Source organism: Geotrypetes seraphini, chromosome 2, assembly GCF_902459505.1.
Source record: "Geotrypetes seraphini chromosome 2, aGeoSer1.1, whole genome shotgun sequence".
In the NCBI taxonomy this organism is placed as follows: domain Eukaryota; kingdom Metazoa; phylum Chordata; class Amphibia; order Gymnophiona; family Dermophiidae; genus Geotrypetes; species Geotrypetes seraphini.
In genome coordinates this window covers 50,984,748-51,003,673 of record NC_047085.1, presented here as the reverse complement: position 1 = coordinate 51,003,673, position 18,926 = coordinate 50,984,748, and the positions used below count along the sequence as shown (strand labels likewise).

General features: G+C 42.1%; 1 protein-coding gene across 5 annotated transcripts in view; it reads right to left on the bottom strand.

The window, feature by feature from the left end:
- The window catches only part of TRPS1 (transcriptional repressor GATA binding 1), a 524,235-nt gene extending 517,303 nt beyond the window's left edge, over positions 1 to 6,932 (bottom strand). The window contains exons 1-2 of one of the 5 annotated variants that reach the window (XM_033933036.1): positions 6,791 to 6,932; positions 5,948 to 6,137 (exon numbers count right to left, since the gene is read on the bottom strand). In XM_033933036.1, the coding sequence (XP_033788927.1) occupies positions 5,948 to 5,957 (10 nt within the window). In that variant the 5' untranslated portion in view covers positions 5,958 to 6,137; positions 6,791 to 6,932. Of the gene's footprint in view, positions 1 to 5,947; positions 6,138 to 6,407; positions 6,512 to 6,790 lie in introns of those variants that run through there. The other 4 variants (XM_033933038.1, XM_033933037.1, XM_033933039.1 and 1 more) reach the window with 4 other exon arrangements.
- Positions 6,933 to 18,926: the final 11,994 nt, after the last annotated feature.

Sequence of the window (18,926 nt, the reverse complement as noted above, 5' to 3'; positions counted from 1 at the left end):
CGGACTGACGTCAGTTCTGCTGGGAAATCTGTTGCTCAACTTTCTCCTGCAAAGGACCATATATATGTTTTTGGTGTGTTATAGTATAGCTATATGGGAGGAAAAATTTTCTTCCCCTCTCCCCCCATATCAAAAAAGAAAATTAGGGGGAAAAAGGGTAATTGCTTAACGAGTCTTCAAATTCTAAATTAAAAACACCTTGATTTGAAGTAATAATTGACATACAGATTGTCAAAGTGAAAATTTAAGGGCTTTGCAACCTACTAGTCCAGCAGTTACAATCTTCAAGCATTTATTCCTTCCACTTCTAACAGTTCTCATGTTCAGATATTCTCCAGGCTGGGACCACAGAAAAAGCAAAGTTTCATAATCCCGATTAATACTGGCAATAATTATCTATAGCATATACACAAATATCGATTCTCTGTTGTAGTAAGAGTAATGCATGCAAGAGATCCAAAAGGTGTAAGTAAGTTACCACAATCTGAACTGCACAATGCAGAAAAGAGAAACCTGGAAAGATTCAGCACAGTGAGGCAGGGAAGATATTACTTTAACAGGAGATTATTTTTTTTCTTAAATGGTTAAACCCACCTATATCAACTGCAAGCCTTTATTTCCTCAGGCCCCAAACTCCTTTTACATAATTGTGTCATTAAGTGTGTTTGGGGGTAGTGGGGGGGAAGAACAGGGCAGTATAGCTACTAAAACCAAAATTCAGAACATTATTAAAAAGTTAAAAGCTACCAATTACTTCTGTCTGTTCTTTTAAAGCAAGTTTTGGCATTTTATCAACTAGGACTAAAGAGAAGGAGGAGAGGAAGCAGAAGAGTAGGGGGGGGAGCAGAGAAAGTTTCCTGCCTGTATAAATTAAACCACTAGGGAACATGTCTAGCCACTGGTTCAAGTATTTACAGAACAAGAAACATTTCAGCAACTGCCTGTGTTTTATTGCATATAGACAACACAGAATAAAGCACCAGTCCATGTTTATTCTTCTGTGTTTTTCTAAGACCCATGTATATTTAGATTTCAAACACAGATGCAACTTCAGCAGCAGATTGGCACTTGTATTGACTTGGCAGTTGTAGAACAACATTAAGAGCAAGCATGGAAGACCCTCACACTTAATTTTGCCAAATTTAGAATGGGACAGTCCTCGATAAGAATAAGCCAAGAGTCTCATCCATTCATTATAAAGCTGCAATCCTTTCCAGGCTGCACATATCTCTAGTCAGCCAGATGTTCGATTTTCATGGGTTCTATTATGATTGTGTGGGGGGGGAGAGCAGATGAAAAAAAAAACCAAAATAAAAAACCCCCCGAAACATTACTGGAAAGTACAGACTGCACTTGCAAACAAGATAATACGTTGTACATATTCTCCTGCACTCGACTGATTCTGAATTGACGTCATTAAAAAATAAAGTACTATTTAGATGTGCATTTGTGTGTATATCAAATATTATCCATGAATGTTCCAACTGCCACTGTAGGATTATAGAAGTCAAAGCCCTCAACATAGCATTTAAATTTTCCTTTTCACAACACCTGAAAATATATTTTAGTAGTAGTAATAGTAATTTAATTTTAGTTCACATCTTTTCAATACTAACTCAAGGTGATTTGCATTCAGATACATTAGTATTTCCATCTCTGGAAGGCTTATAATCTAACACTGGGTTTCACTAAACGGCGCTAGAAGAATTCTATGAGCGTCTGAGCATTTGCCTTGCTGACCCACACTATAAACCTCTAGCGCTGTTTAATAAAAACGAGCTCAAAGTCTGTACCTAAGGCAATGCAGCGTTATATGATTTGCCCAAGATCATAAGGAAAATCTGAACAGGGCTTCCCTGGTTGTCAGCCCAGTGCCCCAACCACTAGGTTACTCCTCCTTTTCTACATCACTTTCATTCTGTGTACTTTTAAATTGGCAGGACTTCATGTATACGTGCCAGAGAAAGCCAAAATGGAATAACTAAATGCACTTTCAACAAAAAAACAAAAACAAAAAATCCTCAATGCATACATCAGAAATTAAACACGACAGACAACAGCAAACCAAGCATCCTTCTACTGCTAAATCAAATGGTCGATCAAACCTAGAATGACCACCTCTAGAAGACAAAAGATACTAAAACCTCCCCAACTATTCAATCTACAAATTCAGATGTTCTTATGTTTGCAATGGACAAATAATTCCGACTCTGGGCTCTTTTAACCAACGAGATTCAATTTTTACAATTTCTCAAGAAACAGCCAGCACGGATCCGATAAAAAAAACTTAGATTACATCCAAACGAGCATGATGAGGTCCACCACAAGAAAGGTTAGCCAAGAAAACCCATGCTGCTCCTTGTGACCCTGGGCAAGTCACTTAATCCCCCGATTGCCCCAGGTATATTAGGTAGATTGTGAGCCCGCCTGGACAGACAGGGAAAAATGCTTGAGTACCTGAATAAATTAATGTAAAGCGTTCTGAGCTCCCCTGGGAAAACGGTATAGAAAATTGAATAAATAAATATAACTCAGCTTTACATTTTTTCTCAGATCTTAAAATCACTGTGGACTGGACCAGTATCAGATGCCCTCTTTAAGAGGAAAATTGCTAACTGAGTATAACCTCCAAAACTTACAGGCTAGTAGGAAAGTCACTTAGATCACAACAAACCTTCGATCCAACCTGATGAATCAGGCAAACCCAAGCCAGATCATATGAGGAAACTTCAACAGAACAAATAACTAATAGTCAATAATAAAAACCACACAAAATATATTTATCAAGCTCTAATTCAAATTAACTGTGAAATTCAGATAAAATTCAAAGGAAGGGACAGCTCACCTGTGTTGGAATTCAAACAATGCAACTGTTCACTCATTCATAGTGTTTACATCTGTAAACATGTGTCCACCGAGGAGAGAGGATTGTTAAATTAAAACAAGCTTTCTATGACTAGGCCATTATCACCCTGGATAAACCAGATCTAAAAATACTAGATGAACATGTCACATCTTTATAAATTACCCAGTGCTAACATTAGCACAGAAAAATTGCAAGGTGGAACTGAGAACCAATTATAATGCTTATATCTACATAGTAGATTTTAAAAAAAAAATCTGTATACTCTTGATGACAAGACACTATTCAGGGTATTAAAATTATGCTGGCAAGTACCTTTAATTTAAATTATCTAAACGGGAAGAATCCATGGGACAACATATCAAAGATTCCTATTTCTTTACTAAATGAAAAATTGAAACACTAAGAGCAAATACAATGCAATTATTTCATTCCTCTAAAACATCAATAGGCATTGAAAAATATATGAATCTAATTTTAAGATTTTAATTCCACTGAACAAAATTAATTTTCGGCTACTGAAAAATCTACCAGGTCGCAACTTTTGCCATGACTTGTGGCTAGGGAGTCTTTATCTCTGCAATATTTTCTCATAATTCTGACTAGGTAGTTAATTTCCTTGTAACTTTTTCATATTACTTGTGACCAGGTAGTAACTATCTTATGCTTATCTTTATGCTTATCTTGTTCCTATCTTGCTTGTTTTTCTCTTAAAATATTGTAAACCTTTCCTGTCCTTTTTGTCCAGTTTGGTTAATTTGTGTACATTCCCCTTGTTATGTTTTTGTTCTAAATATTGACCACTATTTTTATTTATTGTATGCCGCTTTGATTTGACCTTTTTTTTTTTTTTTTTTGTTAAAAATGGCAATATATCAAATAAAATAACTAACTGTAACTGTCCCCGTAACACAGAAGCAAGCAAGATGTTTTGATGCCTTTTCTTCCTTCTGTTTTCAAGTACCTGTCTAGCATTAAGAGCTGTGCTTTGACTTGTAAGGTGTCATATTTGGGAAAGAAATGTCAATGGTTACAGCGTTTGAGCCTGCCAAAACAGAAAATCCAGACTTCCACACTGGTCGTCCTGTGGAAACTAAATTAAGCAAAGGCAAACATTGACTGGAAAGTCATCAGTCTGCCTGAATGAATAGCTTCATTTTACACTTTAGAAGAATACCTTCATCTGAACATATCTGTGCTCATGACCAGCATTTACTACAAATTTGCAACTGTTGATACAAACTTATCATACTGATCAGCTTGCTCTCCCTTCTACGCGGCCATGTCCACAAACTTAACCATAAACTATTTCACAAGTTGGGCGTCCCAGACTATTCACAATCCATCATCTGTATGTACTATACCAAGGGCTGAAATAAAGTACTGTTGTCTCTCCAGAGTTCCTGCATATCCACAAGCAGCAGACTAAGCTACCCCCTAAGTATCTGGTAACTTAAAAAGAAGAGAGGCCTGATCCATCTTCCTCCAAAAAGAGTATGTTTCATTTATTTGATTAAATGATGATACTGAAAGAAAATAAAACTACATGTATTTCACCCAAATAATGGTATTTCCAAAGTCTTGCTACCATGGCAGTTTACCAGAAAGAGTATCTACTATAACTACTATTATTTCCTTAGCGCTACCAGATTTACGCAGCGCTGTACAGTCATCTGATCAAGCAAGGTGTATATTTACTTACAGGTTTGCTTGAAAAGAGAAATACAAGTTCAACATTATGCATTTCCCTCGCCTCAGAGTTGCTAAGGTGGAAAGTTAAAAAAAAAAAAAAATTAATTAAAATAAAATAAATGAACACATTCACAGAAGCCAGTAAGAATAACGGGACGTGAAGGAACCCAGGAACTTTTTCATTCTCATTTTGTCCACGTCGGGAACTGGCTCCCTGCTCTACTTTCCTTCATTCTTTGGCAGCTTTCTTCACTTGATCCACTTTTTCCTAAAACCAATGTGAAAGTAACATGATGCCACACTGATCACTAAGTTTTTATATGCAGGGTTTCAAAACCAGGCTGACTGTATGGTTTGGAGTTTCCGGACTTTTTTTTAAGCTCTGCTCAGCCTGGTGTAATGAAGCCCAGGCCTGTGATTTACATTTATTTATATTTTCCAACCAAGTCCTCTCTGGAATGCTCCATTTACACTTATGTCTTTCTGACCTCACCTCCTTACTATACAATGTATTTATATAAGGTTTAAAAATACATTTCCAGACTCTAAATGGTGTGGCTTAACTTCAGCGCTTGGCTTTTCGATCAGCAACACTCCTTCCTCCCCTCTACTCCCTTCACTTTTAAAGTGTGCTTTCCAAGGTGCCTGAACAGCTGAGAATCATTTTCTTTAGTGTAAAGAAAGAAATATACTACTATAAACAATGTGTTTTTTAACTACAAAATTTAGATTGTATATATTATATACAAATACACACATTGATGTGTGTACATTCCCATGTGAAATGCCAAAACAACTCTTGGGGGGGGGGGGGGGGAACACACACCAGCATCCTCAAGTAGTCTAATAACTTGTTCTTTATAAAGATACAGTAAAGCAATGCTGTTAAGTCATATTGCCTTTCACTGTATTCCTTCTGAGAAGTTACTGATGGCCAAGCATTACAAATAAAGCCCAATGACTCATTTCATGTTGTGACTGAACAGCAGCTACTGCAAACCAGTTAGAAAGAACAAAAAAATAAAATAAAATAACTGTTTTAATAATCAGCAATTCTTTTCACCAACTTAGGAAGTCACCATTCATTCTGTTCTTTGCATATGGGTCAGACAGAAGTGCAGTGGAAAAGGCACATCAGACTTTTCTTAAATTCCCTGAACTCATGCCACTACCCATCACTTCTTTTAGCAGAACTTTACTTTTGACAGAAAGCTTAAGTTGTTAGTAGAGGGGATCATTTCCTTTTTAGGATGGGGAGAGGGGGTAAGGGAAAGATGGTTGCCGCTCTTTAACTGCTCTTTAATCTCTTGTAGAAGTCACCAGGGTGGCTTCTCCTGATAGGACTAAACAAATGAAGTTGAAAGCACCAAAACAAAGTTTTGCAAAACTTACTACCATTCATGATTGTCCCTCCGTGCCCCTGCAGCCGCTCATGGTCTCCACCAACTTCCAGGAGTTTGTACTACTAGGCTCGGGAGAGGGGCGGGCAGAGACTGTGCACGGAGTCCAGGCTGGAAATCAGCTTTCCAGCTCAGGGGCTCTCTCTCTCTCTCTCCTCACACAGCAAGAGACCTGAAAGTTACTTGAGAGAGAGAGGAAAAAAAGAGAGAGGAAAAAAAAGAGAGGGAGAGAGGGGGGGGGAAGAAAAAACAAAAAGCCTCGTTTTTCCTCTGCGTCTGAACTTGACCCCTTAATCCAGGGGCTACTGCAGTTTGAAGAAGCCAATTTCCATGTCTCCTGCCTTTGACCCAACAAGAATGGAAGTGGCTGTGAAACCCGAGAAGCCCTTTTGCTGCGCTTTCTCTCCTCCCCTCCCCCTCCGGCTCGCCGTCTTCTTCCGAGTGAAACTCACTTTCCCTTCGCCTCCCCCCGGGCTCCCGATCCCCCACATTTCAGACAGCAGCAGCAGCTCCTGCACGCTCGCCAGCGCCACGCACGCCGCAATCAGAGCTGCCCAGTCACACGCATTAGGCGTGTGACACGCGCATTTAACTGCCCTCACGCGCAGCGCACCCCTTCTCCCCATGCATTCGGAGAACCGGGCACCCGGGACCCTTCCTCTCCCCTCCCCCGCGGTCTGGCGTCTCTCCCTTTCTCTTTCCCTCTCCCCGGTCCAGCATGCCTCCCCCCCCTCCCCCCCTGCGAACGCTCCGGCATCTATCCCTCCGCTCCCCTCCCCCGCCCGCGGCCCGGCATCTCTCCCTCATTCTCTAACACCCCTCCCCCGCGTCCTACCTTCAAACTTGTCTTTGAGGTCGCCGGCAGCGGTAGCGATTCATACAGGTCGCCTGTGACCGGCCCCGGAGCTTTCCTTCTCCGGCGCCCCGCCCCCTCTGACGCAACTTGTTTCCCTCGGCCGCGTCCTGCCCCCCTCTGACGCGACTTACTATTTACTGCAGGGCAGGACGCGGCCGAGGGAAAGAAGTTACGTCAGAGGGGGGGCGGGGCGCCGGAGAAGGAAGGCTTCGGGGCCGGTCCTAGGCAACCTGTATGAATTAGTGCTGCTGCCGTCGATCCTAAAGAAGTTTGGAGGTAAGACGAGGTGGGGGGCGGGGAAGGGGGGTGGCGCACGTTGCTTGTTGAGGGTCTGCTTTGCCTTTCACCGCGCCGGGGACGTTGATGGATCGGGCCGGCTCCGACTTCGTTGAGGATCCTGTCTGGTTGCTGCCTGGAGGAAAGGCGCAGGACCAGTCCTTTGACATCCCTAGGGAGAGAGCGCTCCTCTAGAACCGCCGTTTGCAACAGGTCCTTGAAGAGCATCACAAGCCTGCAGAGCGGCCCCTAGACTCCTTGCAGTGGTACTGGTTTACATAATATGCATGCATGGATTTCCACATGTACTGTTCTTCCCACGCTTACCGCCTTTTAATCTGTAAATGCAAGCCCTTTCTATACCCTATAGCATTATTTTAGTGTTGTTGCAATTTTGGAAAATGATTGTCCTATTAAATCATTTTGAATGTAATTTTATAGAGTATCCTCTGTAAGAGGCATGTACATATAGAAATGGCTTTTATATAATTGTTTGGATGTTCATATATATCTACATACATGTGGAAACAAAAACATATGAGGGGCTGCTGAAAAGTTCTCAGTCCAGTGATATGAAATGAAACGAAAAGTGTGGAATGACTTGTAAGTTTCATGGCTCCACTTCATTGTCTTCTTGGTTGGGCTGAGAACTTTTCAGCAGACCCTCATATACTTGTTTGTAAGAGGTTTGTCTGTCTTTGGGTGAGCCTTTGTGTACCTGTGGATTTTATTTTATAAAATAGCCATCAGCTGCATTAAGGAATATGCACATATTCAGTGGTGTAGTGAGGATGAGATCTGTCTGTGGCGGTAGCACCCCTCCCTTGCGCTGTTTCCTCACCCCCCACCTCCACAACCTTCCCTGCCGCATGTGCACGTGCACTGCTTCCCTTCACCGTAACTCTGTAATGTTCCTGCTGTGAGCAGCAACCTCCAAGCTGCTGTCGCACCAGCATCGGCTCTTCCTCTGATGTCACTTCCTAGGCGCGGGTCCAGGAAGTGATGTCAGAGGAAGAGCTGGCGGGACAGCAGGTTGGGTGTTGCTGCTCGCACCAAGAACATTACAGAGATATGGGGGAAGGGAAACAGCGAATATGCATGGCAGTAGGGGTTGGGGAAGGAGCAGGGGTGCAAAGAGGAAGACGGGTGCCTGCGCCCTCACCATGACGGTGCCAAGGGCAAACATTGCAGTTTCCTTAAATCAGATGTAACTTTGAAAGCATTTGTGCACTGCTGAGGATTATAGTCTTAATTTTGGGCCCAAAAAAGGCACTAGGTCTTATTTTCGGGGATGTCTTATTTTTTTCATGTAAAATGATCATCTCTCCTTTCCTCTCCTCCACCCCAATTCTTCCTATTTCCTTTCTCTCCCCCACATGTACAGCATCTTTCCTCCCCTCTCACCCATCCCCTTGAGCAGTATCTTTCTATCCCTCCCTCCCATCCTGTATGCAGCAGAACCCTTGCAACTTCTATCCCTCCCTCCCATCCCCTGTGTAGCAGACCCCTTGCAGTTTCTATCCCTCCCTCCCATCCCTTGTGCAGCAGAACCCTTGCAGCTTCTATCCCTCCCATCCCCCATGTAGCATCTTTCTATCCCCTCTGCCTCCTCCCCGCCAACCCATCTCTCCCTCCCATCCTAACCGCGAGACAGAAATAAATACCTTATAACAAATCAGCAGCATCAGCAACAATCTAGACAGGCTTCTTCATGGCCTGGGCCATTCCTCTGCCGCATCACTGATGACATCAGCAACGTGACAGAAGAATGGCTCAGTCTGCAAAGAAGCATGTCTAGATTGCTGCCAACGCTGCCGGTTTGTTATAAGGTATTTATTTCTGTCTTGCGGTTCGGATGGGGGGGAGAGATGGCTCGGGGGGGGGAGCGCTGCTGCTGCCAGTGACTAGGGCTTATTTTTGGGGGTAGGGCTTATATTAAGACTGAGCCCCAAAAATCATGCTAGGGCTTATTTTCGGGGAAACACGGTAGTAGGAGCTTCTTTTATAAACAGTAACAACAATTTATTATTTCTATAGTGCTCCTAGGCACATGCAGTGTTGGACGGTCCCTGCTCAGAGGAGCTTTTAATCTAATAATGACAAACATACAGGACAAAAGGGAGTCAGAGCAGTGATCATGTAGGGGATTAGAAGGGGACTGAAGTGGTGGTAGGGACTATTGAGAGGTGATAGCAGAAATGATGGTAAGGTTAGGATTTAAACGCAACTTCAAATAAGTGGGCTTTCAGCCTGGATTTGAATACCGCCAGAGATGAAGTCTGACGTAACGATCCAGGCAGGTTGTTCCAGGCATGCGGCGCAGCAAGGTAGAAGGGATGAAGACAGGAGTTGGCAGTAGAGGAGAAAGGATTTGTCTGAAGAACGGAGGTCTCGGGGGAGGGGGTATATGGAGCTAAACACAGAATTTATCTTTATAAAATAGAAGTGTGAGTTGATTATTTTGATTGGCACTTTGTTGTAAAATTATTTTCCATTACTTTTGCAACATATGTTAGGCCAATAAAGATTTTTGAATCTGTAAAGGATGTTTTCTTCCTAATGAGAGGAGCTCCATGAATGTATTAACAACTGCCTTAGCCTAATCCAGGGGTGGGCAATTTAAATAGATCTCATGCATATTCATTGTGGAAATCCTGAAAAGCTGGCTGTGTTTTGGCCCTAAAAGGCCATAGTTGCCCAGTCCTGGTCTAGTGGGTGATGTGCTATAGTCAACTTAGTAAAGTCCCTGAGAGGATTTATTAGGTATTTTCTGTACCGCCTTTTGCAGTTCACAAAACTAAAAATTACAGCATATAATTTACAGGAAAAGAACTCCATTTTCAAAAGGGCAGCAAATGAGATCTAAATCGAAGTAAGATAATGAAATGTAGGGGGGAACACATTACGTGGCATGAGTGAGGGTGCTGTGTAACTCGGGGAGGGGAAAGACATCTTTGACTGGTAATTTAAATACTACCATGTTTCCCCAAAAATAAGCCCTAGCATGATTTATGGGGTAGGTCTTAATATAAGCCCTACCCCCAAAATAAGCCCTAGTTGGGATTCTCTGGCAGCGCTTTCCCCCGCCGAGCAGCCATCCAAACCGCTGACTGCGAGCGAGCCCTACATACCGGTACCTCCTTCCAAATCATTGTCGGGCCAACAGCACTTTAAACAGGTTGCTTCAGCCTTGTCCACCAGTGAATTCTCTCTGCCGCGTTACTGATGACATCATCAGTGACATGGCAGAGAGAATTCACTGGTGGACAAGGCCAAAGCAGCCTGTTTAGAGTGCTGCAGGCCCAAAGCTGATTTGGAGGGAGTTGCCGGTATGTAGAGCTCGCTCGCGATTGGCGGTTTGGATGGGAGGGTAGGATGGCTGCGCAGCAGCAGGGAGCAGTGTAATGTAATGTAATGTAATGTAATGTAATTTATTTCTTATATACCGCTACATCCGTTAGGTTCTAAGCGGTTTACAGAAAATATACATTAAGATTAGAAATAGGAAAGGTACTTGAAAAATTCCCTTACTGTCCCGAAGGCTCACAATCTAACTAAAGTACCTGGAGGGTAATAGAGAAGTGAAAAGTAGAGTTAGAGGAAAAATAAAAATAAAATAAACATTTTAACAAGACAGCATTGATCTAAATACTTTGGGAGGTAGAAGAGAGGAGAGAAAGGAATAGAAGCAGAAGGGGGAGACGTTGAACAGTAGAATTCTGGAGAAATTTAAATGATAGAAATAGAACAAAACAAAGACAAAATGCAAAACAATAGATAAGATTAAAGATAAATCATAAGCTGGAAAGAAAAATAAAATAAAACTTTGTCTGTGTTCTGCACAAGGGATGGGAGGGAGGGAAGGATGGAAGCTGGGCAAGAGTTCTGCTGCACAGGTGGATGGGAGGGATAGAAAGATCCTGCAGAGGGAAGGCACAAGGGGATGGGTGAGAGGGGAGGAAAGATGTTGCACATGTTGGGGAGAGAAAGGAAAGAGGAAGAATTGGGGTGAAGGAGAGGAAGGGAGAGATGATCATGTACATACCCCGAAAATTGAATAGTCATTTGTATAGTTAACTAGAATTCCAGCAATATTTATCTTAGGGCATATTTCTGTTGTAATTCAATAATTGTTTTCCCTTCTTTTCTAGAATGTCCTTCAGAGTGCTGGAAGTGATGGATCAGGACAGAAATTCCTGGATTTTTACTAACAAAATTGACGTTAGTCTTAGATGAGTGCATCCCTTGAGAGGTGTGGACCATCAAGGTCAATATGGTGAACTTTGCCAATGAGGAAGAGCAGCAGATGTGCCAGGAAATGGTGGGGGAGAAACTTGGTGAAAAGTTCAACAATATTGTGGAAGTGATGAACAGACATGCATACCTGCCAAGGATGCCAACACAGGGGGAGAGATGGACTAGATATATATTTTTTTATTTTTTTTGTATTTTGTATTTATGCATTTTACAAAACATGTTTAAGATATAAACTGTTAAAACTGAAGTTACATATCATGAACAAAACCAAATACCTCAATAGCAATATATCAAGCCCACAATAGGAGGAAGGCAATGACAGAAAACTGAGAAAAAATAGTTAATTATTGGCTTACATAAGAAAAAGTAACAAAAAAGCATTATGGTCCAGAAGCACTTAGATTTACAGCAGATTTACAACAGTGAATCTACACTCAAAACTACCTCTTACTATTAAAGGGGACTGTGAAGGCTTGAAAAATATACTGCATAGAATTGTATTTGACTATACATTTTGCATGTAAATTGGACAGTGGTTTTGACAGGAGTTTAAAGGAAGTTCAGCCTTTGTTCAAAATCTACTACGAAGTTAAAGATTCACATGGCATCCTTCTAGCGAAAGCTAGAAGGGTGCTAGGTTGCATAGAGATAGGTATGGCCAGTAGAAAAAAGGAGGTATTGATGCCTCTGTATAAGACTCTGGTGAGACCTCATTTAGAATACTATGTACAATTCTGGAGGCCGCACCCTCAAAAAGATATAAAAAGGATGGAGTCGGTCCAGAAGAAGGCTACTAAAATGGTGTGTAGTCTTCGTGATAAGGCGTTTGGGGACAGACTTAAAGATCTCAATCTGTATACTTTGGAGGAAAGGCAGGAGAGGGGAGATATGATAGAGTAGTTTAAATACCTACATAACATAAATGTGCATGAGTCTCTTTCATTTGAAAGGAAACTGCAATGAGAGGGCATAGGATGAAATTAAGAGATGATATGCTCCAGAGTAATCTGAGGAAATACTTTTTTACGGAAAGGGTGGTAGATGCATGGAACAGTCTCCCGGTAGAAGTGGTGGAAACAGAGACTGTGTCTGAATTCAAGAGGGCTTGGGATAGGCACATGGGATCTCTCAGAGAGAGAAAGAGATAATGGTTACTTTGGATGGGCAGACTAGATGGGACATTTGGTCTTTAACTGCCATCATGTTTCTATCACCACTATGGTGAGGAGACTGATCAAGGACACACTGGCTCTCTAACTGGACACTTGCTGTAGAGCTTTACCAGCTTGTAGGAAACCTTTTTTTAACCTCACTTTGATGTAGCTGGTGTAATCTATACAGGTTATGTAGCCAGCTGGAATGGCCAGAGCATCCACCTGCCTAAGAGGACGATAGAGTCTGGATCTTGCACTCTTTGTATAAAATCTTTAAAGGAAACAAACACTGAAATTATATTGGAATCTGCATAGGATGTAGGTGGAATATAAATGTAATAAATAAATAAAATAGTATTTTAAGTTTGTAAATTTTTGACTTGGTTCTCTCTTTTGTTCAGAAATCATCATTTCCTAAACAAAGTCTTGATTGAGGTAGATGTTTCTGACAATCAAAGCTGTCTACTAGCAGTAATTTTCTTCTTTCTTTTGTCGGGTATTCCTCGGTTTTACACCTCTGAAATGGAGTGAATTATAAGAACTTTAAACTCAAGGATCTTATGCGCCACATCCTTTGCACACAACCTTCCGCATCAGAACTACTGTTTCACAAAACCCGCTTGATTTCAACCATTTCTCCTATTAAAAGCCCTCAATGTAAAAAAAAGCCTCTTCTCCAGTGCCAACAGCGTTTAGTATAGCTTACATAAGAATATAAGAATTGCTGCTGCTGGGTCAGACCAGTGGTCCATCCTGCCCAGCAGTCTGCTCACACGGCGGCCCTCAGGTCATAGACCAGTACTTTAAATGAGTCCAGACTCACCTGTGTACGTTCCAGTTTAGCAGTAACTTGTCCAACTTTGTCTTGAAACCCTGGAGGGTGTTTTCCCCTATAACAGACTCCAGAAAAGCATTCCAGTTTTCCACCACTCTCTGGGTGAAGAAGAACTTCCTTATGTTTGTATCCCCTTTCAACTTTAGAGAGTGCCCTCTCATTCTCCCTACTTTGGAGAGGGTGAACAGTCTGTCTTTATCTACTAAGTCTATTCCCTTCAGTATTTTGAACGTTTCTATCAAGTCCCCTCTCAATCTCCTCTTTTGAAGGGAGAAGAGGCCCAGTTTCTCCAATCTCTCACTGTACGACAACTCCTCCAGCCCCTTAACCATTTTAGTCGCTCTTCTCTGGACCCTTTTGAGTACCCTGTCCTCCTTCGTGTATGACAACCAGTGCTGGATGCAGTACTCCAAGTGAGGGTGCACCATGGCCCGGTACAGCGGCATGATAACCCTCTCCAATCAGTTTGTGATCCCCTTTTTAATCATTCCTAGCATTCAGTTCGCCCTTTTTGCCGCCGCAGCACATTGACTTATCGATCAGAACTCCCAAGTCTCTTTCCTGGGAAGTCTCTCCAAGTACTGCCCCGGACATCCTGTATTCGTGCATGAGATTTTTGTTACCGACATGCATCACTTTACACCTATCCACATTGAACCTCATTTGCCATGTCGATGCCCATTTCTCAAGCTTGATTATGTCACGTTGCAGATCTTCACAGTCCCCTTGTGTCTTCACTACTCTGAATAACTTCATATCGTCTGCAAATTTAATCACCTCACTCGTACCAATGTCCAGATCGTTTATAAAGATGTTGAAGAGCATGGGTCCAAGCACCGAGCCCAGCGGCACCCCACTGGTGACGCTCCTCTAGTCCGAGTATTGTCCATTAACCCCCACTCTGTTTCCTATGCTCCACATGAGTATTTCACCCTCGATTCCATGGCTCACAATTTTCTGAAGTCGTTCATGTGGAACCTTGTTGATCGCCTTCTGAAAATCCAGATATACAATGTCGACCGGGTCGCCCTTGTCTAGCCGCCTGTTTACTCCCTTGAAGAAGTGCAGCTTTAGGCTCACTTCCCTGCTCAAAAAATATTACTGAAAGTTTATGACTTTTTTAATGCAGTTTTTTCTCACCTGTTGGAATGTGATAGCTATCTAATGCCATCTCTCTAAACCTGTGTTTCATAAGTTCCAGGCCTGCCATAGCCAACTTGGCATTCTATCTTCAGATCTGAATATAAATTGGACCAGTGCCTGACTCTGGCTAGACTGTTATGGTCTTTGGCATAACAGATCTGTCTAGCAGGGCCTTTTGAGTCTGTGCTAAAGGAGCAATATCTCGGTACTGTGGTGCTTGGGGTGTATCTCAGAGAAGATATTTCTCCAGCAAAGCCCGCTGCAAGAAAAAAGGGAGCAAAGACCAAAACAAGTTGATAAATGAGGACCATTACAGCTGAGCACTTCTCATATATTCGATCTGTAAAGTAATCTGTACTTGTGATGGTGAATTTTTATTGTTGCTTAAAACAAAAGCACAGCAGCTATATAAAGAGATGCCAAGGGTAGCCCATCCTCAAGAATGAGGTTCACCACAATAATAAGTAAGATAAAATACCAATAACTAAGGTTTTCTAGCAGTGCACCTAGGGTATACTTTTGGAAATATCTACAAATGCTGCCAAGTCTCTAGGGCAGTATTCTTCAGTGCAAGACCTTGGAGGTCATGTTGACTCTTGGAGACCTCTAAGGCAGCCCTCATCATTATTCTTTTGGTGGGAGATGGGCTGGGGAGGGCTTCAGTGGCTGGGAGGGTATAGATGGGCTGGAGTAAGTTTTAACGGAGATTTCGGCAGTTGAAACCCAAGCACAGTACCGGGTAGAGCTTTGGATTCTTGACCAGAAATAGCTTAGAAAAAAAATTTTAAAATTTAAATTGAATCAGGTTGGGCAGACTGGATGGATCATTCGGGTCTTTATCTGCTGTCATCTACTATGTTACTATGTTCTGGCTTTTTTTTTTTTTTGCTACTCTCTGCCTTTCTAACCAAGTTCATAGCAGAAAGGGGGAAGTAGATGGGGGGAAGAGCCATATGCATGAAGGACAAGGCATTTTTCATTAGACAAAATGTGTTTGGAAAAGTTGACCTCTTGAGGATACATCCAATGAAAAGTTTGAAGACATTGGTGAATGTTATTGGCACACACTGATCAGTAGTGTCTGTCGAGGCCTCATATTTGGATCCAAACTGGTCCCCACTTATATATGAGTGAAGATCACTTCTCTAAGGCAATAGTTTTGGGTCCTGTAGCATAGAGGGTATCTTGCATCTCTCTTTCTCTCTTCCCTATCCACTCTCCCCCCACCCCCACACACACACACACCTATGGTCCAGCTTCTCTTTCCCTCTTGCTTTCCTCACCACCCCCATGGTCCAGCATCTCTCCCTCCCATTGTCCAGCATTTCTTCATCCCTCACTTCCTCCACAGTCTAGCATTTCTTCTCCCCCTTCACAGTCTAGTCCCTTTCTCTGAACTCCCACCCTCATTCCATCTCTGTCTTACCTTAAATAGTGTTCAGTGCTAGAGTTCACTGAAAGCAGCAACAATTCACACACTGCCTGCAACCAGCCTTTGAGTCTTCTGCACATCCTGCCTCACAGGAAACAGTGTTGGCTGCAGACTGCATGTGTGAAGTGCTGTGCTAATGACCTCTAATGCTAAACACATGTTTCAAGATAGGGCATGGATATGGAGAGAGAATGGACCAAGAGCAGGAGAAGTGGCAGAGAGATGCTGGTCAATAGGAGGGAAGACAGAGAAAGAGGTGTTGAACCCAGGCTTAGAAGGGAAGGAGAAATGTTGGACCACAGGGGCCAAGAAGGCAGGTAACAGCTAGACCATAAAGAAGGTGGGGGGCAAATAGAGAAGGAAAGATGCTGGACCATGGGAGGTAGAGAGGGTAAAATGAACCAGGGAGAGGGAGAGTGAAGGTGCAAGGCTAGTCCTTTGTGTTAGGGTCACCAAACTATTGCCCTGGAGTCAGCAAAACATGCAAATCAGATGCACCTCCAGAAAACTCTACTCAACTTTGGGATGGGAAACCCTTGGCATCCCTGCACAATATTTACATACACAAGAAGCAAAAAAAGAAAAGTCCTCAACTAACTAAAAAGGCTAATTTATCCTACTCCCCCAAATGATTGTTTTTGTATTTGCATTTGCACCTTTATCCTGCCTTTCTGTTTTGTTTTGGGCTGTTGTTTTTTTTGTTTTTTTTTAATATAATGCAGTCATGCTCTATGTACTTATTGAATTAATTGGCAATAATCCGGACAGGCTAGAAGATGGTGGAACTTTGCCTAAAGCCATGAAATGTTTTCTGTTCTTGGAAGACTTGATCCTGGATTGTATTTGTGGTGGTGGTCTTGATAGTGATGATTGGGGGGGGGGAGTGGAAGAATTGGGGAGGGTTCTTTCCATTGCCCACTGTGTGCACCAGAGAGGAGGAGATTCGCCCTTTTTTCCTGTGTGTCTGTCATAATTAGATTTAAGCTCTTTTGAGCAGGGACTGTCTCTTGCATGTTTAATGTACAGTGCTGCGTGCATCTGGTAGTGCTATAGAAATACTAAATACTAGTAGTAATAGAGATCCAGAGATAAGGTAGGAGAGACTCATCTCTGTACCAAGAACCCGGCTTGGCTCATGGAAGCAGATGGGCTGGATGGCAGCAAAGATCATGGCTTTTATCAGGACCTTATCTCCAATCATTATGTCAGTTTCAAGACATCAACATTAATATGAAAGGAACTTTACTGAGTAAAATATCCTTCCAGAGCATCATCACCAAACTCATGATCTCTAGATCTAACTCCCAGTCCATCATACAGGATAATCTATTAAAGCCCTGGGAAATAAGAGCATATATCAAGGATATTAAGCTCTGTCCCCCTGATATGTTAATCATAAAAGTTTCTCTTTGGGTAGAGCCCTCGGCCAAAATTCCCTCCACTCCCATTGTTGTATAAAATGCCTGCCTTAGAGATAATTGTAGAAATCTCGTGGAGATTCCAAAATGCTTTTTGAATGTAGGAAATGATTTTATGGAGCCTTGCTCCAAAAGTTGGAAGCTCCACTCTGTACCATATTGATACCATCTAACGTTACCACCACAACCTCGCCTCCCTCCTGCAGGAATCTCCCAGTTAAATGGAGCTAAAATTGATTTAATCACTCTCTCCCACAAGATTTTCCACTATAGTTGTAAAAGGAGGTGAGTGTAAAGATTGGATATGGGAACACCAGGCCTTTACTTGCACCTCACCCACATTAAGTTATACAGAGATATGTCCCCCCAAAAATGCTGTTCCGAGCAAACCTACCATTGATCCTAAATGACTTCTCACCATTCCTAGAAATAGCACAACTGGGCTGTCTCATAATAGGCCTTAAGGTCTGACATACCTAAGTTGCCCTCCAGTATATGCTTCCTGCGAGTGGTATAGTGGTTACTATTGTAACTTATGTTCAATATCCTCAGTATACTCATATAGTTGATTAAGCTTCATCCTAAGGTTCCCTTTTACAAAGGTGATTATCGAGATGGGATGTGGGGGTAATCGCTCCATCGCCCATATGGATTTAATGGGCGTCGGAACGTTTGCCATGTAGCAGCCGCTACCACACCTTTGTTAAAGGGGAAACCTCTACCTCTAAATTCCAAATTTGTTCCATCAAATCACGCTCACTGGCTATCTTCTGCCTTTTTATTAATCATTCCCAATTTAGTTAAGACCCCTCCCCCCTTACTATTACTTTGTCTTTCTTATACCATCCCATCCCTCACCACCTCCATATTATTAAATTCCAAATAAGTTTTTTAAATGTTTTCCTTTATATCTCTTACTGTTTCCTCATCCCTTAAGAGACTTTCATTCAAGTGCCACATCCCTCTGCTCCTTTCCTCCTCTCCAAATACAAATTCAGTCCAAACAGGTGCAGGATCTGACCACATTTAGATATCAATATGGTATTTATCTCTTAGAATAAAATGAATCCTTGAATAGATATTATGGGGAGGGGAGAAAAAGGAATGGCTCCTGAACCTGGAATGCTGACTTCTCTATAAATCAACCAATTGTTGATCATTCATAAATTTATTATAACCATTTGAGTAGCTCACCCAATATGCCCTGAAGGATGCCTATCTCATTTAGGGTCTTAAGATTAGTCTCCCCCTATCACTAGCTGACTTTCTTCCCTCCTTCAAAGGATCTTAACAAGGTCTTCCAAAAATCAGATTGAGATTCGCTGGGTGCATAAACATTAAGCAAGGTAACTCTCCATCATAAGCTCTCCCTAGAGGAAAAAGGATCTCCCCTCTGAATCATGCACCATATCTAATACTACAGTAAAAGGAAAATCCTTTTTGATTAGGATGACTACGCCTGCGTTATTCTTCCCTTTTTATTAAAGCTAATTTTGAGGATAATTTTTTTTTTTTTAAATCTTGAAGAAACCCTATAGCAGTTCTCATAAAAACAGGTACGGAGTTCCTTAAAGAGTAAACTCCTTTCATGGTGAACTTA